This window comes from Toxotes jaculatrix, chromosome 16, assembly GCF_017976425.1.
Source record: "Toxotes jaculatrix isolate fToxJac2 chromosome 16, fToxJac2.pri, whole genome shotgun sequence".
Lineage (NCBI taxonomy): Eukaryota > Metazoa > Chordata > Actinopteri > Toxotidae > Toxotes > Toxotes jaculatrix.
Window position 1 is genome coordinate 6928855 of NC_054409.1, and position 22463 is coordinate 6951317.

General features: G+C 41.1%; 1 protein-coding gene across 11 annotated transcripts in view; it reads left to right on the forward strand.

Annotated features, from left to right (window-relative positions):
- The window catches only part of LOC121195069 (transcription factor 4-like), a 195759-nt gene that overhangs the window by 121382 nt on the left and 51914 nt on the right, over positions 1 to 22463 (forward strand). For 3 of the 11 annotated variants that reach the window (XM_041058264.1, XM_041058262.1, XM_041058265.1), the window contains exon 1: positions 9242 to 9540. The exons of the other annotated variants lie outside the window; for them this stretch is intronic. In XM_041058264.1, the coding sequence (XP_040914198.1) occupies positions 9472 to 9540 (69 nt within the window). In that variant the 5' untranslated portion in view covers positions 9242 to 9471. Of the gene's footprint in view, positions 1 to 9241; positions 9541 to 22463 lie in introns of those variants that run through there. 11 annotated transcript variants of the gene reach the window in all.

Below are 22463 nucleotides of genomic sequence, written 5' to 3' on the forward strand. Positions count from 1 at the left end.
TATCTGACCTTTACTTCAATAAAGGATTTGAGTTTTCCTTTAGCAACTGCCTCAGTGTTTCAAAGGTTCCTTGTCAATGAAATGACCTCAGCCCGAAGATGTCTGCGGCCTTTCTGTCCTTGTGAGGACATTTGGCTTCTACAAAGACCTCTCTCTCTTTCACACACATGCGCGTGCACACGAATGCCTGCTGCAGATGTGAATGTTCTCTCGTGCATTCCTGAGCCCAAATATTTGGCTGCAGTAACAGGCAGCAGAGAGCGACACTCTGATTTGCTCCAAGGCTACGATGAATATCACATGTTGTCTCTCACACACACACACTGACACACTCATGCACACTCATCAGCCAGTGCTTGTGGTGACAAAACTGCTTTAAGTTGTTGATAATGTGTTAAATATTTCTCAGTTGTCCTTCTCAGCTGCACCAAAATGTCAGTCTCAGTCCTGCTTTCATTTTCCCCCTCCTTTTAGGGAGTTGAATTATCTTTCATAGAATTTTTTTCCATCTATATGACATGTGTTCAAAGATACATCCAACATGTCAGAAGAGATGACTTGATTTTAAGGACAGGGCTGGTTTTGGAAAGGCTGAATCTCTCAGCAGTACCCACGGGCTATCTGACTTGGTTATTTGAGTATAAATACATACTTATATATTTAAATGTTTGTTTTTGTTTTTATTTTGTTGCATTTTTGCTTTTGCCATGTTATAGCTAAACCAAACGAGAAATTATACGGAAATCACTATGGGAACAGAGGATAAGAGACAAGAGAGGAATATTTATGATAAGAAAAGCAAAGAAAAAAAAATGGACATTAAGCAAATTGCGAAATAAAGCTAAAGACAGAAGGCAGAAAGAAAGAGAGGTGTAAACAGAAAAAGATCCGTTTAATAAAAAAAACAGTTTTTTTTTTAACTTTGTTCTAATGAGAGCATTGGCTTCAACAAAGAGTCTTAGCAATGTGAATATTAGCCTCATAACACACACACACACATAAGACACACAAACCCTGTCGTGTGGCTGTAATGTGTGCTGTTGGTGCGGATTACCTTCATCTTTAATCACTGTTTTCATTCTGAGCACGCTCTGTGTAAAGTATACCTGAACACAAAGCACTGAGCGGGCCTTTCTTTCAGCAGCAGGTTGCACCCTGCGCTGGATGAACTGCTCAGCAGGAAGACAGAAGGTTTCACACCAAGTCAGGCCCGAAAAACTGATCTCAGGTTTTTCTGTTTATCTGGTAAACACACTCCCAATTCTTCAAAAGGTGGCAGCTGGGCTGATTTTAAGTTTTTCTGAGCTGAACATGTGAAAGTTAACCAAGAAGAGTCCAAATTTCCAGTGTTTTATCTCCCCCATTTTTATCCCAGCCGGTGGTGAGGGTGGAGCAGTTCTACTACTAAGACCTGTGCCACCAAAAATAAGATCTTTTCTGGCAAGAAGTGCACGTTTAGATTTCAAACTTGGCCATATTATCAAAATAATGTCTACTTGATAAATTGCTCCACCAAAAAAAAAAAAAATGCATATTGACCGCATCACATGGTCAGTGTGGTTGAAAGCTTGAAAAAGTTAGTGAGTACTGAGCTGAGATTATTTCGTCACACAACAGGTGTACAGGCATGTTGAGGTGTGTTTGAACTCTGCAGAAACAGACCTTGGACTCTGTACTTCAAAAGATTATGTGAAAGTGAAACAATTAACAATGTTCGAAATTTATTGAACAAGTGTTGTGAAGGTAGTTTTCCTTGTGAAGGTAGTTCTCAGACAATGGATGGTGATTCAAACAGGTAATTCGCTAATGTTAGCTTAGCATGAGTGAGAAGTCTCGTGCGAGAGTGACCAGCATAACTGGTCACGTTAATGTAACACATCCCATTCACCCCATATTACACGGGGTAAATTATTTGCAGCACTGTGTAGTGTCAAGTTGGACTCATCAGGTTTATGGGTCATATGACTTGGACGTGGACCTGAACTCTATTTTCAAGGCAGAAACTGATAACAAACGTTCATAACCTAAGTAACTTCTCAAAAGCCTTTGAAAGCACAATAGTCTTTATAGTGTATGAGAAAGTTTGCCTACATTCAACAAGTTAGGCCCCCTCCTCCACCTCCAACTCTTCCTTTATTCTAACTACAGGAAGTTGAAGTAGGACGTTTTAATTTTATTTTATTTATTTTTTTTTTCTGTTAACCCCCCACCGTATCGCTTCCCTCCAATTTGTTGAATTTCTCAAAATGTTCCGTTTGTTAGGCTGAAAAGAAAATCACAGAAAAATCACCATAAGGGCTGCTTTGCATTTTTAATTAAGAAACTAACATATGAATATATTTGCATATTATTGAGTTGCAGATTAAATCATGCATACATAATTAGCGTGCAGCAGCGCTCGTTCGCTCGTTCCCACACACACACACTCACACACCTACACACACATACACACACACCCACACACACACACACACCTTCTTCAGACTCTCACATCACAGACACACGTACACACCCTCTCCAAACAATTTTGGTACTCTTTCTCCCCCTCTCCTTCTCCCTCTCTCTCTCTCTCTCTGTCTCTCTCTCAGTTTTTATTTTGGAGGAAAATTAGTGTCTGATTTCCTACGTCAGAATTGAGGCCATGTCAGGTTTTTTATCCTGATTGCACCAGGGAGAGACGAACTCACCTCCTTTCTTTTCTCACTTTATGTTTCAGCCATGTTTCTCTATCTCTCTATCTGTGCATAGTATGCTGTCACTACATGCTTTAGCTTGGCATGTCATATATTGTTATTTTCAGGATTCATTAGCTTATTTAAAAATACTATCAGCTGTCGTGATATTCTTTACATATTACTCTCATATAAAGTAATTACATAACTTTACAACAAGGAAAGTAATTACAGCTCTGTAACCTCAACAGTCACATGGTTCATCTTCCTTATTTAAAACAAATAGAATTAGAAAACAAGACATTGTGGTTTAACAAGCAGCTAGCTTATATTATTATTATTATTATTATTATTATTATTATTATTATTATTATCTGCCTTAATTGTTCTCGACTAGGGCGTTTTTTTTTGCTTGTATGGTCACAGGCTTTCAACACACTACAAATACCTATATATGAATGAAGGTCCCCGTCATGCTTTGACTGATGTAATGTGGTCATGTCAGTGAGTCAGGTGTGGGCTACACCTGAGCCCCTGTTTTCACCTAATACTGCATATTTCTGTGAACCTGCAGATTGTAAAGTCACATTTCATTGGCTACTAGTAGTCACAGACTGTCACAGCTCAGGTTTAGGAGGTTTAGGAGGACTCTGTAGCATTCGTCTTTAGCAAGGCTCGGCAGGCAGAGGCAGGCAGAGGCAGGCAAGGACAAACAGTAAGCGAAGTCAGGTCGTGGGCAGTGGTCAGTAACAGGCACATTAACCAGGCAAAAGACAATATCCAAAACCAATGACAGTGAGTGTGGATAAAGACAACAATCACCTGGATTACAACTGATGAAAATGATTTCTGATTTCTTAGCAGATTGATTACTATAATGTTTTTGGACTATGGAAAAACCTCATAACTTTGAGAAACAGCTCATTCACTCTGGAATCAATCTGCCTTTCAGCACTTGCTTGCTCCTCTGTTTCAAATTAAAACGTGTACCTTTATGTTTCTGTGTGTGTGTGTGTGTGTGTGTGTGTGATTGTGTGAGTGCTTGTGTATTACTGTTTGTGATTGTGTGTAGCTGCCTGCTGCCAGCTCTTCAATCCTGTCAATAAATTTATTGTTTGTAAATTCAGATCTGCAACATAAAAAGACTCCAGTCAAAGGCTCATGATAGGAAGTGGCTGTATGAAGAGAACAAAGTGCAACTGTGCGTGTGTGCATATATGTGTGTTTGTGTGTGTGTGTGTGTGTGTGTGTGTGTGTGTGTGTGTGTGAGAGAGAGAGAGAGAGAGAGAGAGAGTTTCCTAGGCATTGCTCCATATGAGAGAGAGAAACATTAAAAGAGTTACTGAAAAAAAAAGAAACAATAAATGAAAGAGGAAAAATATTAAAGGAATAATGGGGGGGAGAAGGAAATTAGAAATAAAGAAGAAATAAAGGAAAGGGGGAAAAGGAAGGAAAGAGGGCTAAAAGGGAGGAAAGAGTGGATCAATAGAAAGAAGAAAAAGGACAGAAAAAACAAGCTAGAAGGAAAAAAGACAAGAAAAAGAAAGATGCTGAGAAAACAGGAGGAAAAAAGTGAACTCAGACAACTGCAGAGACATGAAGAGAGATGTACAGAAAGAGAGATTGACAACTGGGCGTCGTAAAGTGAAGTAAAATCCTGTCAGTGTGAAATCAGGATGAAATGTGAGATTATAATTCTCACATTTCAATTCAAGAATTAACTGGTGGGATGACAAAGGAAAAGGGATTAGAAAAGGAGGAAGAGGAGGAAAACTGGAGGGGGCATAGAATTTTATAGAAAGGGGAGGATGAAGGGAGGTAAGGAGTGTGAGAGGGAGGGAAGCAGGAGACAAGAGGAGGAAGGAAGGAAAGAAGGAAGGAAGGGGAAGCAAGTGATGGGATGGAGGAAATAGAGATAGAAAGGAGGGTATTAAGGGACAGGAACATGGGGCTTAAGAGCTTGAGTGGTAGAAGAGGAAGAAGGGATGAAGAGTAGGAGGACGGGGGAGAGAGGAGAATGAGGAAATGGAGAAAGAAAGAAGAATATGAGGGGACAAAACGGAGGAAAGAGAAGAAAAGGGGAGGAAGGAAGAAAGGAAAAAGAAAGAAGAAGAGGGAGGAAGAAGGAGAGGTATGGGGAAGGAAAAATCTGATCTGTGTGTGTGTCAGGTATTTAGTATTTATAAGTCAAAAGGGTTAAAAAAAATAATAATTAAGGCAGTTTGAGAGTAGTGGTTTGTTAAAGCTTTAGCTGTTGTCCTATTTATGTCTCTGGTCCACCTTAAATAGTGAGGAGATGTAAAGCTCATGGGTGCATTTCCCAGGAATAGACTGCAGTACCTTAAGGTCAAAGGTCAGTGTAAATGAGGTTTTAAAAAAAGAAACGAACACTCAGCTAAAAATCTCTCCTTCTCCTTGCTCACTTTCTCACATTATTTCCACTTTTTTCTCCGTTTCCCTTCTTTTTTCCTTCTTTCTTTCTCTCTCCCCTTTCTTCCACTCTTCCTCTTCTATCTCCTTTTCACTCATCTCCTCCGCTTTCTTCATTCATCACCCATTGTTTCCTCTCTTCCCTTCTTTTCCTGTTTCCTCCCCACCTTTTTCTCCTCTCCTCCCTTGGTTTCTCCTTTCCTCCCTCGTTTTCTCCCTCTCGTCCCATCCCCTCTTTTGTTCTGTCGTCACCTCTCCTCTCCTCCCCATTATACCTGTCCTGCCTCTTTCCTTATCTCTTCACCTATTTCCTTCCCTCCCCTCACCTTCTAATGCTCTCCCTTTAGCACTCTTTCTTTCTTCCTCTCCTCCTCCCTCTTTCCTCCACTCTTCATTCTTCTTCATCTCCTCTGCAGGTTTGTTGACCAAGCAGGCGTCAGACAAAATTAAAAATGCTGTCTCTGCTTCTTTGCCTCAACCGGGTCACTCTTTTTGGGGGTTCTATTTTTTTCTTCTTTTTTTTCCCCCCTGCACTCCTTTCCTCTCTCACTTCCTCCCTCCATCTCTCCATCCCTCCCTCCATCTCTCCCTTCATTTCCCATGCAGTCTGGTTGGGTACAATGCTGGGAGCCAGCCAGCGCTGCAGACAGATGGTCCACTTATTAGATGTGCATCAGCCCTCCCTCCCCTTCCTGCAGCTCGCTTTTTAATCAAATTAAAGCCGAAAGAGGAGAGAAAGAGAGAGAGAGAGAGAGGGAGACAGAGGGAGAGAGAGAGTAAGATAGAGAGAGAGGGAGAGAGAGAGAGAGAGAGAGAGAGAGTTTTGGGAGGTCTGCTTGCTTGTTTTGGAGTCTATTATTTGTTTGAATAGGATGAATGATGACAATGTTAATATGAAATTTGGACGACTGAACCACTGCCTGTCTGACTGTTCTGGTAACTGCATGTATTCCCTCCCCGCCTCCGTTCTCTAATTTTCTGTTTCTCTCCCTGTTCCTTCGGCTTTTAAAGGGGCATTCCACCGATTTTACACATGAAGCTCCGTTTGCTTGCTGTGGCTCGTGCTGCTTAACCTGTGCAGACAGTTGTGTAAGCGTCGTCTGTGGCTTTGTCAGTTCGGAGAAAATGACGGATGATGTCATAATGATGTCATCGGGGGTTATCTCGGCATGGGCTTAGAGATTAGACTGTAATACAAAACTTGAGTCTTTCAAATAGAATTTGAAAGATGTGGGCAGAGGGGGGTTAAGAGTTGCATTATGGGAAATGTAGGATGGAAATCAAATTCTCATAGAAACTAAACGTCAGTCAGTCTCGGGCCTCTTGTTTTTTTAATCTGTCTCTTGTGAGTCCCCTGGCTTTGTGGAGGTGTGATACTAAATTGCAGGTGTACACTTCTAACCAGAGAACCTGCACGTCAAGATGTCAGCAATGATCCCAGATATATTAGTTTAGAGATGAAACAGGAACGTGATCTGTTTTGGTAAATTTCAGATTGTAGATTGCTGGTAAACAAGTCATCAAGTTTGACCAAACTTTCTTGGAGGAGAAGTATCTCTTTAAATCTTTGTACCACCCTTGTTGTAGACAGATCCAAAAATGTTAAAGCTTATTGAAACGACCTGATTTTGAGCAACTAGTAATATCACAAATCCTCATGACAGACCTGCTCGGTGTTGTAGTGAATGTGGGGAGTCAGTATTTCTGGGTCTGTACACAAACCTCCATGTCAATCAGACTTACGATGGAGGGTCTGTGGTATTTTAAAGTTTACTTTTAATTTTCACCACACCATCTGACCAGTCTGAATGAAATGTTCATGTTGCAAATAAACAGTTGAACAGCTCCTCACACAAAGTATTGTTTTAACGCAAATATATTTAGATGACAGGCCACATCAAACAATGGCAGCCAGTTGTGTGTGATTTAAGTGACATTGTGTGCCAGAAAAAATTCAGACATTGGTTTATTCAGATAAATAAATTAGAGGTATTTATAGCGTCCCCTATTGGTTAGTTTGAACATCGTCTCTTTAAATTGATTTTAATATTTGTATTCAAATTCATCATGACCGATGATGAATTTACAGCTGCACTGTTTTTCTGTTTGTGATTACTCAGAAATCAGCCGTTTTCACATCTGAACCACAGACAATAACTGGAGAATCAGGTGAGGACATTGTCCAGAGCTGTCCTTTCACACATGCAGCACACAACAGGAGAATCCATGTGAGTCCATGTGAGATGCTGTCTCACCTACTGAAAATACTTTATTTGGTTTAGGTGAGGGGTGGTGCCTGGGTCGATTGTGCAGGGAGCAGGATAGAAACACCATCAATGCACCCACCCGCCTGCTATGAATTCTCCGGACAGTCACCTGCTCTATTCAGACATCGGCTCAATCGGACATTACACAGACTTTCTACTTGGGAGCTGGCAGATTTAAGTCCGTTCAACAGATTTGGACATTTGCGTTCACATGTACAACTCTTTTGGATAATGTCTTGAAAAGGTCAGGGTGGCAGTGCATGTGTGAAAGCAGCTCTGGTTAGTTAGGACATTTGGTGTCTGAGTTAAAAACTGATGATCAGTTGTAGTAGCGTAGGGTACATCACAGACTTCCCAAAGAAGAAGAGAGGACAGGAAGAGGGAGACTAAAATAAGAAAAGAAAGAATAAAGCTGCAATAATTATAAAAGAGAAAAAGGAAAGGAAATTGGTATGAAGAGAGGAACATAACTATATTTTGACATTTTAATGCTGCAGCTCTAACATGTCAGGTTCTTTGGCATTGGACAATAGAACCTTTGTTTGTGTATGATAAAAGAAAATGGTCACAGATTACCTTTTTGAACAACAAAATGAACGTGTGTAATATTCCTTACCTAACGTGTTTATAAAATACACATTTTTATAAGATTTAAATCTAAAAAAAATAAGACCTCTAGTCCAAAAAAATAAAAATAATAAAGCCACCATTACTGCAGAGTCATCTTGTAAATTCACACAATGCCTCTGTAATGTATGTAAAGAATGTGACTTTTTAAGTAACTGTCTTAAGAAATATGATAAAGAAATCCTGCGGAACTGTTCAAATGTTGAACTATAGTCAGTGAAATGCAGGTTATAATCTAAAAAAAAAACATTTATTAAATTAAATTTTGTCCAGTTTTAATAGAGAAACATATTTTCACCTGTAAATTATGAAAACGACTTTTCTGTTACCAGCTGCTCCTAAAATAAACTTCAGAATAAATGTGAAGTAAAATCTATCAGCCTCTGACCAGGCATTGCTGAAGGCCAAAATTTCGGCCAGTGAGGAGAGGAGAGGAGGAAACAGAAAGGGAGGAGAAGACAAGAGCAGAAAATAAGCCAGGAGAGGAGGAAATGAGAGGGGAGGAGACAAGGGAAGAAAGAGGAGAGTAAATAGGAAAGGAGGAAACAAGTGAAAAGAGGAGGAAACAAGGGAGGAAGAAGGAAACGAGGGGATAGAAACAAGTGAAGAAGGGTGGATAGTAAATAGAAAGGAGGGAATGGAGAAGATGAAACAAGGGCGGAAGAAGATGAGAGGAGTAAACAAGGGAGGAGAGGAGTAAATAAGGGGAGAGGAAACAAGGGAAGAGGAGAGGAGAGGAAACAGAAGAGGAGCTGAGAGGAAAGGATGGGAGGAAAAGGAGGACGAGAAAAGGGAGAAGAGGAGTAAAGAGAAGGAGAGTGTGTTGAAAGAAGCGCGCGGTCTGACAGCGGTGGAAAAAGTGAATATTCGGCTCAGTTCAAAGGCAGGCGGCGAACTGCAGCTCCGCGCGAGGGGGAGAGAGAGGGTGGCAGGGAGGGAGGGATGGCTTCCAGATTTACTGTGGAAAGTTGAAAGAGTGTCGGCGACCGCGCGCGTGTCCGCGAGCGTCTGTGTGCGTGTGTATGTGTGTTCACATGCTCGTGAGCTACGTTCCAGCCTCTCTCTTTCCGTACATTTTCCGTGCGCGCGCTGGTGTGTGTGTGTGAGAGAGAGAGAGAGAGAGAGAGAGAGTGAGAGAGAAGGGGAGGGGCACTTCACTCTCTCTCTCTCTCTGCCTACTTTGCATATTCCGCGTGCCTCGGCTCGGCCATATGGGAAAATGCAACTGAAGGAATTGTCGGAGGGGGAAAAAAACGCGCAGGCAGGAGCACGCGAACGGAGCGGCGAGAGTTTGAGATCACAACAAATCCAGAAAAGTTAAAAACAGAAGAACCGAGAGACGAAAGGTGGAGAGGAAGAAAAGAGAAGGGGCGGGGGGAGCGTAAAAACCCAAAAAAGAGAGAGAGAGACACACACGCGCGGAGAGAAAAAAGGGAGAAATAGAGATTTCCGTCTTTCTGCGGAGGAGAGGAACGATGTATTGTGCGTACACCATCCCTGGGATGACAGGCAGCTCACTCATGTACTACTACAACGGCAAAGCGGTAAGGCAGACTCTTCCATCCCTCCTACCTTTTCTTCTCCTTCCTCCGCGACGATTTGGGAGTCAGGCGGAGAAACAAGGAGAGAGAGGGCTAGAGGTAGAGAGAGAGGAAAGAAAAGAGGAGAGTGAGAGAGAGAGGGAGAGATGGAGAGCGAGGAGGTGTGAAGGTGAAGAGTGTAGCTTTTTACGCACCAACTTAACAGCGCGTCGGTTCGCCGCCGCGCGTCAAAGCGCGAACGGAGTGTGAGCTCTTTCTGTCCGTGTGTCGGGGTTTATTTTTGGAAAAGATGGCTGTTGTTTATCGAGGGGGAATAAAAGTGTGTGTGTGTGTGTGTGTGTGTGTGTGTGTGTGTGTGTGTGTGTGTGTGTGTGTGTGTGCGCGTGTGCGCGTGTGCGTGAGCGGGGGGAAAGTGACAGTAGTTGCTGTGGTGTGCCGTGGCGCTTGGATAAATACACTGGACAGACTCTGAAATGTGATGAATGTGTGTTTACAATGTGTGCGTCTCCGTTACACCCACACCCCAGATATTAGAAAATAATAACAATAATAATAATGATAATAATAATAATAATAGTCCCAAATATAACATTTTTGTCTGTGTCTGTCTCCCGGTTCCTCGCGCATCAGACGCTTCAAGATTGAGCTTAAAATAATCCGCCACGCAGTTTTATCTCTCTGTCGCTTATTATTATTTTTTTCTTTTTAATTTTTTTAAATGGACGCAAAAGCAGCAAAATAAGAGCCCTATTTTGGAATTGAATTAGTGTTTCTGTTGCCCTCAGACGGAAAGGCACACGTGGTTTCGGGATTTGTTTGGTTTTGTGTTTCATTCAGGGACTTGTGGCTTTTCATATTTTTAATTTCTCTCATAAAGGCTGAAACTGTTGATTTCTCTGTCATAATATGGCTTTGAATTGTGTTTGTGATTTCTTATTATTCTAATTAATTGTACTCATGACCACAAAAACCTGTTTAAGGCAATGCTGTGAAATATCAGTCCTTAATTACATGTAGTGAGTTGAGATTAATATCAGTGATATTCTGTCATTATTATCTTATTTTTCAGTCTCTTTTTATTCCTTTAAAATAATATAAATGCAGCAAATTCTCACAGTGAAAAGGTGAAGCCACTGTAGGTCTGCCTATCTATGTATGCTCCTCTATATCTATGTAAAGTTATAGTACATTTAATTCTTACTGGGCAGTTCAAAAATGTACTATCGAGCTTTAAAAGGTTTTTTTTTTTTTTGTTTGTTTTTTAAATCACAAAACACTGTCTGGAAAGAAAAAAGAAAAACACATCTGAGAAAGTCATCCAGCACATATGAAGCTGTCTGACCTCTTGTGAACCTTTCTGTCTGTCTGTCCGTCTTCCAGTAACCCTCACCTGTAAAATACCACTAACAGGGTGAAGTGCTTTAGAGGGATGGGGAGGGGGGAGGGGGGTGGGAGTGAAGGCTTGAAATGAGAAACAGGGTGTAAAGCGAAGCAAGGGTAAATGAATTTTACTGGGTCTCCCGCGTAAAAGCAGGAATGTCTGCATGCCGCAGGTGCAAATGAAGATGGAAGGCTGGGATTTCCTACAATTCCACCTGTCAGTGAACTGTCTGTCCCCTGTGTGTCTGTCTTTGTCTCACCTTTGACTCTTAGTTGTTCCTTTGGATGAGCTGAAGGCAAAAGAAGGAGAAAATAAAGAGGAAATCACAGCGAGCACGCAGTAAAAATGACGACAGGGCAGCAGGAATATCCATCAAAAAGAGAATCCTGTGGCCACTTTCTTTTTTAAAGATTTCTTATTGTAATAGCAATAATACAGTTACATATTTTTAAATTTATAATAATACTACGCCTGAACTTGCAGTCTAAAGCTCCCTATGATTAATCAATCAGAAACAAAACAATAGCTGTGAATATTTGAATATTTGTCCCCACATTCTTAACATTTATTAAAACAACAGTTTGTTTTATTTTGAAGAGAAAACATATGATTCAATTTTTCCAAAAAATGTTATTTGTGTTTTTGTAGTTTTTACCAATCCATGACCTTGATTTGTACATGATAAATGAATCTGATTTAATTTAGTACTTGTTTTTTCTGAATCTTCTTAATCTTTAATTTAACGTGTTTTAAATATCCTCTAAATTGACATTTTATTTTTTTCAACAAATGTTTAAAAAGACAGAAAATGCACTGATGTTTTGAATGTCTTGATGTTTCTCTAACCTTCATTTTTGTAGTTTTTAAGTCTTTTAAAAACGTAAACTAACGGTAGTGTGTGTTCAGATGGTTTTAAACAGAGCCTCTGTTGTCTGAAAACCGCCGCAGACCCTCACCAACAGTCGTCCTCTGTCTGCTCGACGTCTGTCGGGTCTCCGGCCTCCGTCCGACCACCGAACACTTCAGCCCCGCGCTGTCAGCCACTGGCTCTGGAGCCTTATTGCTTTTTGAACCCACTCTCTTGCCGTAGCTCAGGGCCTTCTTTGTATCTCGGCAGCCTTGCTCGGAGCCGGAGTTCTTTAGTTCGGCGATGCTACGGGGCTCGGCGTGGCACCGCCGCTTTGTTTGGTGGCTGGCTGCTGGATGGCACATTGTGCCGACGGTCTTGATCCGGTGCCAAGCTCCTTTCTATCTCCACTTTCACCCCCTGTCTCACTCTTTCTGTCTGTGTCACAGCTTGTTTACACCCGTCGTCCTCTGGCAGAAAGCGAGAACACACAAATACAAGAATTGCTGTAATAAAGTAATGTTGTTTGTCTTCTCATGTCCTGTTTTTATAACTGTTTGGTGGCTTTTGCCATCTGGGTTTGAGGTGTTTTGGTGAACCCGTGGTTGTGCGTAGGCAGATTCAGGCCAGTCAGTGTGTTGTGGAGGCAGAGGAGCGGAGCAAGTGGAAACTGGGGCAAAGTGGTCGAGGTTTGAGAGAAGAGAGACGAACACTCGGACGGATCTGCTGCAGCAGTAGCAGCGAGCCTCAGCCTCGCAAGACCATGCAGTTAAAGAGGCTGAATCAGGGCTTCGGTTTGGGGAGAGAGTGGGGGAGGGTGGAGGTGGGTGAGAGGAGGAGCGCGAGGGCCGAGGCCTGAGCTTCGGTTAGCTGCTGTCGGCTCGCTAACTTAAGCTCCAGCGGCTTAATGAGGCAGCAGAAAGCTCGGCTAAAACAAAAGGCCTCATTTAAAGCCGGCCCGGCCAGCCGGCTATTGTTATGCTAACGCAGCATTTGAATATTCAGTAAGTTTTAATTAGGAGAGTCCCGAAGCAGCCTGCCAAAATCCTGCAGTCCGCTTTTCAGTGTGCAGCTACAGGAAACACACACTTTAAACACTTTAAACTGACAATTCTGTTTGTCTGCAATTTATTTTGCGTGTGCTGCTTTTCTGAGACAAACAACATCCCAGATGCCAGAAGAATTAATGATTTTTATATTAGATTTAGGGTTTTTGCGAATGCGCTCCAATTATAGATGGACATAAAATTATGTTTCTTATTCTCTTTTTAAATGAATGTAAAATGAAGACGTTCCTATGTTTATTCATATGGATTTTCAGTAATTGAAAAGACTTGCATATTTAAATACATTTATATTTATATTCAAAAGTTTTTTCTTTTAATCTTACGTTTTAGTCTTTAACTGCCGGACAGCAGATGCTGCAGCATAAACCAGTCGAGAGGAGGTCAAAGGTCAGAGCCAAACAGTCCTAATAAATTAAACAAAATGATCCATTCTCTCATTTGATTTTTAAAATGTTTATAAATTCAGTGCCTTTGAAATGAAATCTTGTTTCATCCTCAATCAATTCACAACACATAAGGGATAAATAAACAAAAACAATTTGAGGAGGATGTTTAGATCTACTACTAAAGAATCAATTTCAATATTTTTATATCATAAAGAAGTCGGATTCAAATGACAGGAATCCTAAAATATTTGCAGTGTTGCGTCGTCATACTTTAATGAACCTGCCTCAACTCACAGAAACATTTAAAAATGTCTTCTGGTGAAAATATTAAAACGACTAAAACTACAGAGAGATGCTTTTCACGCCTGCAGCAGTAAATATGCAAATGTTTTGTGTATTGATGCTGGCGTTTAATAGAAAGAAGATGCGTGTGTGTGTGTTAGTGGCCTTTTTTTCTCTGCACTGCCTTTATTCACATACAAGAACTTTGTGCACTTTGTTCTGAAGATAACGACTAAATACAAGGTAAAGGCGAGTTTTAGTAGTAATTGTGTGTGTGTGTGTGTGTGTGTGTGTGTCTGTATGTGTTGTCATTGTGAATCCAGTGTGTGTGGACATCCTGTGTGCTCAGTAGGCTGGAATTAGAGCACAGCGTGTTATGTAATTATAACTTTATAAATAGACTCATTGTGCACGCGTGTGTGTCTGTTTGTGTGTGTATGAGTGTGTGTTTGTGCAGGCCCCTATTTCCATCTGCTTGAGTTTTTCTGTTCGAGCAACTAAAAAAGAAAATAAAAAAGGCAGATTTTATTGAATGTTTGTGTATAAATGTCTTTGTGCGCCCCTGTTGTTGCGCACAAGCTTAAACTTTATGTTAACCATTTCTATGTGTGTGTGAATTTGTAAATACGTGTGTTTTCAAAAATGTTGATAAATGCTTAGTGTGTCTCTGACGTGTGATTGTAGTTTATTTAAGTCAGTTTCTTTCAGTTTTGAGGTCAAACAGGTCAAAATTAAGTCATTCTTTAAAAAAGTCGTGTGTATGTGTTTCGGTTTTTAATGTGTGTTATCTCTGTTTGTGTATGTAGAGTGTGTTATATTAAATAGGTTTTAACCTGTATGTAAGGATGGAAAAAGTCATTAACGTTAGAAAGGATAGAAAGGTTTTATGTTTCTGAGTATTTTTGTGCGTTTTCCAGAATTTTCCCTCGTATGCAACAGTAACACATAAAAATGTGTGTGTGTCTGTGTGTGTGCTTAAGTGCTGCTCTGTCAGAGAGGTCATTCAGTTTTCCTCTGATCTTACTTTTCTCTGTGTGTGTGTGTGTGTGTGTGACACACCGTTCAGGCTTAAACTTAATCCTGCATCAGATTATCTGACACTGATGCTGCTGATACACAAACTCCAGCTGATATACACATACACACACACACAAACCGTCATCACACAACAAACTATGTATTTTTTTTTTGTACTCTTGAACAGGAATCAGGTAAACAAACATAAGACATGCACCTGTAGTGATGTGTGCACTGATCACCTTTAGGTTGTGGTCGTCCTCCTAACAGAGCTGTGTGATGCTTTTTTATTGTTCAGAGTATTTTATTTCTTCCTGCTTGCCGTACATTCTTTGTGTGCATTAGTAACGCAGATTACAGTGTGTTTCAGAATTCAATCATGGCAGGACTTTTCATCCATCCTCCATGACTTCTTGTGTATTTCTGCTCTTCATTACTAATGTAAGGGAAAGGGTAATTAGCAGGTCATTAGTGATGTCATAGCCGCCACATGTTTGATATCTAAATGTCAGAGCGGCTGCTGATGAGGAGCTGATGTGTTGCTGATAATGAGATGTTTTCCTGTTTAATCTTCCATAGAGGTGTAGGAATATGTTTACTACTGGCAATATGTGTGTTTTTTTAAATGTAGTTTGGTGCGTTCTGGTTCATTTGCTGCAAGTCTGTGTGTGTGTTATTATGCTCTGGTATAAAATGAAGGTTCCCGTTTACTGTTTACTTCCTGTTTATGTATGTTTCGAATGTGCAGTTTTAGGTCGGAGGTTAATGCAGCCTCACTCTCTGTGGTGTCAAAACGTGGCTGTGAGATTTAAATGATGCGTGATGTTACTGGTTATCAGAGGAAAAAGGGAAAGGGGGGGGGGGGGGGGGGGGACACATGCAACATCAGGTTTGTTTTATTTTATCACATTTGTTTTGCGGCGTTTTATGTTCACCTAAAGGAGACAGGAATGAACCGGGAGTCAGACAGCATGCAGCCGGTGTGATGAAAGATGAGCCTCAACATCTTGAGGATGTGATGTTTTATACTGCTTTTGCAGATGCACTGTATTCTGTATTACGGATGTGTCTTCAATAGCGGCGTGTCTGCAGGGCCTTGAAATGTAATAACATTAATTTTATTAAGGCCAGAATTAGAAGTCATTAAATTTGAATTTAATCTGTCAGATTTTATTTTTCTTTTTGTCAGGACTGGTGAAAATTTTCAGCTGCAGACTCAGAAGAGAAAGTTTTTATTTTCGGTGTGTGGCAACTTGCTTTATTTTTAACACAAAGCATTGCTCCTACTTGTGTTGCCTGAGATCTTTCTGCTCACGCTTTCCAAAAATCTGATAAATGTATTTATATTTGGTCTTTAAAAGCTTTAATAACCCAGAACACTGGTGATGATATGTCTGAATTCAACTGGAATTTGTCCAAAACAGTGAGAAGAAACATGCAGTCTGCTGTATTTCATTGATGATATGCAGGTTGTGTAAGAGACAGAGACTCTGGTCAGTTATTCTGTCTCTGTCTTCATAAATCCTTGACCTTAATGTGCAAGGTCTCAGCTGCCAAAATGATGTGCACGCACACACACACACACACACACACACACACACACACACACACACACACACACACACACACACACACAAATGTACACACACATAGTCAAACAGTGAGTCATCTGTGTGTGTGTCCCAAAAAAGGAAGATGGACCGTAGCAGAGCAGAATGGGTCGGCATTCTTTGGATAGCTGGAAATTTCCACCCTGACCTGTCCACAGGAAAAGAGGCTCTGTGCCTCTAAGTTGCAGGTTTGATTCCCGGTGTTTGACTGAGTCCCTGCCGGCCTGACCAAACCAAACCTGTGAACATCAAGGTCAGCTGGCAGACAGGGACAGACAGGAGCATCAGCAGTGGACGATGGTTCATGTATCTGGTTGGCTGGCCGTAGATCCACGCTGACCGTCGGGGTACAGATGCCTTTTATCTGCACAGAACAAGCCCTCTGGCAGCCATGTTGGAGGCCTAGAGACCTTGGTGGCAGTGACTGATGTGCAGATTGGCTGTTTTTGGGAGACTTGGCTAATTTCTATACATCTCTGATTGTTAATTGATCGTTTGATTACAGATCCATCTGACTGACTTTGTCTTTAGATAATGCCAGCTTGTTAGTTAGCACATCTGAGCTGCACCATTCACTCCTGTTCATCTGGGTGATGGCGTCTGGACAGTAAGAGAACAATATTCAAAGAGACTTCAGAATTAAGTGACAGGCATGAAAATGGATGAGATAAAATTTTACTTTTAACTCGTAACAATAATAAGATTATTTGAGGAAGCAATAATGTGACTTTAGCCGTATATGATTTATTCAGGGCTTTGGTTTGAGTTTCAGTCACTCAGCTTCAATTTCATAGAATATAACAAAACCCCAGCTGCAGTATTTATGTCCTGTATTGTTGTAAAACACTGTCTTTAGTACATTATCACGTCAGCTCTTATTTCTTTGTGCTGTCTGTTCTCCATGGTTCTTCTGTGATCAGGAGTATTTGGTTGCTCTGCCGTGTGGCTGCTGTCGCTCAGACCTTCACTCCTGTTACTGTTTGGAACACTGGTGATTTTCAATGGTTAGATTTTTTTTTTCTGTGTCTGTGTGTGTGTGTGTGTGTGTGTGTGTGTGTGTGTGTGTTTGCATATGTGTGTGTGTGCTCAAGCTTATTCTCATATGTTCTAAGCACAAGCTTTGCAGCAGAAAGGCAAGCTTAAGGAAGTTAACATTTTTGGCGACAGAAGAAAGAAAAGCTGTGTGTTTGTGTGTGTGTGTGTGTAACACAGCACTCTAAACCAGGGCTGACACACTTGTTCACAGTGTAGAGCCCCTCTGCACATACACGCACACACACACATAAAACCCACCCAGCCTTCATTATCAAAGTGGAAAATGGGGCGGTTGTCATTTTGTTAAGGTTGTGTATATGTGTATATGTGTGTGTGTGTTTTAGTGGGTCAGTCATGCTGTGGTGAGCTGTTAGGGAGGCTGCATGGACTTGCTGATAAACACTGGACAGCTGTCACACTTTAAACAACAGGACAACAAAACTGTAACACAATGCAGCACAGTGAATACAGCAGAGTGGCAGTTAACTGTGTGTTTTAGCTCAAACTGCTAACACACACTCTGTTAGCAGTTTAGCTCCTGTGGCAGCGACAGTTTATGTGAGGATCATATAATTCAGGTTTCAGTCAGGGAGGAGGATGAGTGTTTTTCTTCTCTGATGCTGGCAGCCCGCGGGGCTCGGTCTCCATCTCAGATGGTGCCTTCAGGTGCGGTCGTGTTTGCTGCGCTTCCTCTTGAAACTCACAGATGTTGCATTCACAGTTTTTATAAGTGGAAATTAAATTTTCTGACAAAGCTCAGAGTTCCAGAGATTACAAAAAAAAAAGAAAAACATGTCAGAGCACAATGAAGTTAGAATGAATTAAAATAGATTTGTTTTATACTGTCTGTTTTATCTTGTTGTTTATTCAAAGGTTCTTGTTCTACCTTTAAGGTGCTGAACATCAGAGAACTAGCACTACCTCTCTGTCCTCCCCTTCATGCGTGCCCACAAATCAGCCATGAATTTCTTCATGTTTGGTCTAGTAAATGGACTCTAACCCTGCTGAGTAACTTTTAGAAAATGAGTGCACGTGCTGTCAGTACTGGCTTGTCTTGTATAATACTGTATGTATTAATAATATATATTGAAGGAAAATGTTTGAATTCTCTAGTTGCAACGTAAAATGCAACGTGATCTATTTTTATTTTTGAAGAAAGCCTTCTTTCATGTTGAAGCCTAACAGCATAGTATCTGTGTGGAATAGGCTATTTAAAAGGCCATCACACACATGCACACACACATACACACACACACACACGCACACACATGCACACACACACACACACACACACACACACACACACACACACACACACACACACACACACACACACACACACACACACACACACACACACACACGCACGCACACACACACACACATTGGGGCATTGTAGAGATTGTTGGTGTGCCACGCTGAGAGGGCTGTTGGTTTGATGCCCATTTTGTCCTATGCTGGTACTGCCAGGCTGCATGCAAATAGGTCACAGACACACACACACGAAACAGTTTGGAGCTCCAGCCCCTGCTGTCACTGTGTTAACGCTCGGCTCTGCATCCTCTGAACAAAAAGATCCAGCTTCTTTAAACCAGCAGCTTAAAAATAGCCATGGTAATTATACTTAATATAACAACCATCTATCTATCTATCTATCTATCTATCTATCTAAGAAAAAGGTTGTACATGTGTCCAAACATCTGGTCGACATGACACTGTCTGTTTTCTCTCTCCATCTATTTAGATTTGTTTTACGCTGCTGTTTGTACTCAGATACATCTCCAGCCAACAGTATGTCTGCTCACAAACACACGCACACACACACACACACACATACACACACACGCACACACACACACTCTATCAATAGCCATGATGATAGATGCTATGCAGCTTCCATACGGTGCTCGTTTTCTGAAAAGGGGTTGTACCTGGTCGTGGAAAGAAAGAAAGAAAGAAAGAAAAAGAAAGGAGGAAAGCAGGAAAGAGGAAGAATGAGTCAAAGACAACAAAGAGAAATAAAAGATGACATAAAGAAAGAACAAACAGAAAAGAATCCTGCAGGTCTGGAGTGCTGAAGTAATCAGCTCTTTGATCTGGCTCCTTTATTATTCCAGTGTGGGCCAAATAATGCAGTCCTGATTGTGTTGCTGGCAACCAGCGAGCTTCCATATGTTGGCTATTAGAGACTCTTACCGGCTGCGTCTCCACACTGCCGCTGAAAACTGCTTCTTCTGTGATGGTTTTCAAGGGCTCACAGGTCCGTGTAATTTTTTAAAATGAATTTTTCTGAACGCTGACTGCATTTCTTTTCTGAGGACTGATTTTAAGTTAAGGGAAAATATTATCTTGGTTAGATGCTGTCCTAGTTGTCAGCAAATAAAAGATAAAAACTCAAAATGTCATTTATGGGGGTTAAAACTAGAGGAAGACGCCCTCCTCTGGTTTGGGAATTGTAATGGTGGTTCCACCCTGTTTGACAATGTCCCCTGACTGAAGGAAGCCAGGTTTGGGTCTCCGCGTCACAAAGGGTACAGCTCAATTCCTTTAACTGTATGTTTCCTTCACTTGTGTCTTTTTCTTGCATCTTAGTCCCTTTCACTAAAGAAGTGAGGAGAGATGCAAAGAAAAGCTGTGACGAGAGAGAAAACAACGAATATGTTTTTAGAGAAATGAGACGTTCTGTCCCCTGAACCCTCATCTGAAGCTGGATCACCTGTCACTCGGTGTCAGGGCTCTGTGGCAACTTTTGTTGATGTGGACATACACACTGTCCAAATCATAAGGGGAACACACACCAGAATCAGCTCTGTGCTTTAGTATTGTATTTTCTCAGATCAGTCAAACAGTGTGTAAATGTACTTCACTGCTCAGACACTGAATGTACATGAATTATATTTCTACTGGCAGCAAAGCTTTTTTAAAAAAAAAAAAAAATAGTGATCCAGGTAAGGATTAAGAGTGTTTGATCATTTTTAGTAGAAATGATTGATTAGCTCAGATGTTTCAGACACACTATGTTTCTGCCTGACACGGGAATTTTCGTCCTCACATGAAACAGAAACACAGTTAACCTGTGTTTTTACTGTTGAAAGACATCAGACTCTTCGTCTCCCTGACTGTGATACTAATAATGAAAGTCAGTGTTTCGTTCCTTCTTTAAAGGCAGATCAGTTTTCCTCCCGTTAAACTGGATTAATACTTGATTCATGGGATTATGGCAGTGATTACAGCAGCACAGTCATTCAGCATAGGTTATGTGGGATTTCACCTGTTGATAGAAGAATCACAACACTAGATCACTAGATACAGAGGGACAATGTGAAGGTATAGCTGTCGTTAACTGTGCGGAAGCAGAGTTCATGCTCTCGTTCTTGTGCGCATTACTTTTAGCCTTCATGCACTCAGTGTAAATCACTCTGAACAAAAGCATCTGCCAGTTGAAAGTAATGTAATGTGATGCAGTTCACTGTGACAGAAAGCAGCAGTCGTGCTGAGCAGAAGGCTTTGCCGTGGAGATGGTTTTGCTAGATGTTCATCTCTGAACAGATAACTGAGCTGTTTTGCTAAAGGCTGTCCAAGCTGACCACTCACAGCATGTCCAGTCTCCGTGTGGTGGTTTGCTGTGGTAGTTACATGTTTGAGGAACAGCCAAAATCCCTGCATAAATCCTCCTTTAGTGATGAACCACAGTCCATCAGCTCAACCTACAATTTACAGCAGTGACATTTCCAGCTGTAACGACTATTGGTCAGTTTTTCCTGTAAATTTAATTAGATTATTCCTTCTCTCCAGCAGTTGAACCGAGTTATTTAAAAATCCCAACAATTTTTCCTCTAGTGCCACCATCAGACTGCAGCAGCCATTATTTGCCTGATGTTTAGATGTTAAAATTCAGTGATCACTGTCCTGCTCCCCGCAGAACAAACCCTTTAAATTATAACCCCATCACCTTTCATCTCATCTCAAGAAACTTAAGATTTTTATCTCCTCCCTTAATATTCTGATAATAGCTAAATCACCTGTGTTGTTTGTTTTTTTGATACTTTATAATGTTGCCATATTGTTTCTCTTTTTTCTTTATTCAGTGTTGTTTTAGCCCCAGACAGACAGATAAATCAGATTACTATGGGGGCAGACGGGCAGTTTTCAGGCCCAGTGGAAACAGGACCAGAGCACAGTGAGTCAGTCCACACAGGAGGCCGATACTCTAATCCTTATTAACTTTTTTATGGATCACCAGGCTGAACTGGATCAGAATCAGATGTTCAGAGGAACCGTCCGCTCCGTTTGAACCGGTTAAGGTGCGCTTGATTTAAGCTGTCAGGCTCTTGGAACGGCCTCTGAAGCCGTAACATCTCTGGAGAGATGGAGAAAAGCATTGAGCGCTCTGCATCCTCTGGCTTCTATTTAATGATTTACTGTCGCTCTTTTCCCTGAAATATTTTATACATCAGCTTAAATTTCTTTCTTTTTCATTTTGAACTGGGGGTCAAACAGAAGTAAAGCGGTTGAAAGCAGCTGATTGTGATGAAGCTGCGATGAAAAGGATGAGCAAATTTAGATCAGATGATATCAACAACTTTAGAAAGTATTTTACTTTAACTCACTGTCCCATCTGTGGGACACTGAGTTCTCTGCATTTTTAACTATAGCTTACATAATTTCATTGTGTTTAATCTCTTTTTTTTAAGCTCTATTAATCAGATTTAAGTTATGTGTATACTTTGTAAATCATAGCTGAAGCGTGACATGCAGAAAGAGCCTTATCTTCCATGATTTATCCAGCACAAACATGTCGTAGTTACGGTTTTCTGGTTTTGGGGAGCATGACGAAACACTCAAGTAACTCTGAAGCAGGTTTCTGACCTTGATCCCTTCCAAAAATCTTTAAAAACTAACTTTCTCTTAACTTTGAATCCATCTGACATTGGACAGAAGTAAATCAGTGGCAACTTGTTTTCTTTTCTTTTTTTTTCCCACTCACTCATCCTCACGGGAAGCTCCAGTCAGTGCAGGTCAGCAGGTTAACGTACCTGCCGCCTGCACATCAGTCCCCCAGGTTCTGGTCTGTCAGCGCTATCAGACTGAGCTGAAGTCCCTTTAAAATTATTCCACATGAACATGGTATGAATATGATATAAAGAGATCTGGTGATATAATGCAGCGACCGGGTGGTTTAATGGCTGCGCAGCCTCTCTCAGCATGAAGAGGTCAAGGTTAAAATCCCTGAATGCCAAAATGATGAAGATGAAGGATTAAGTGTGATAATGTATGTCGGTGTATGTAGTTCTCCAGAGC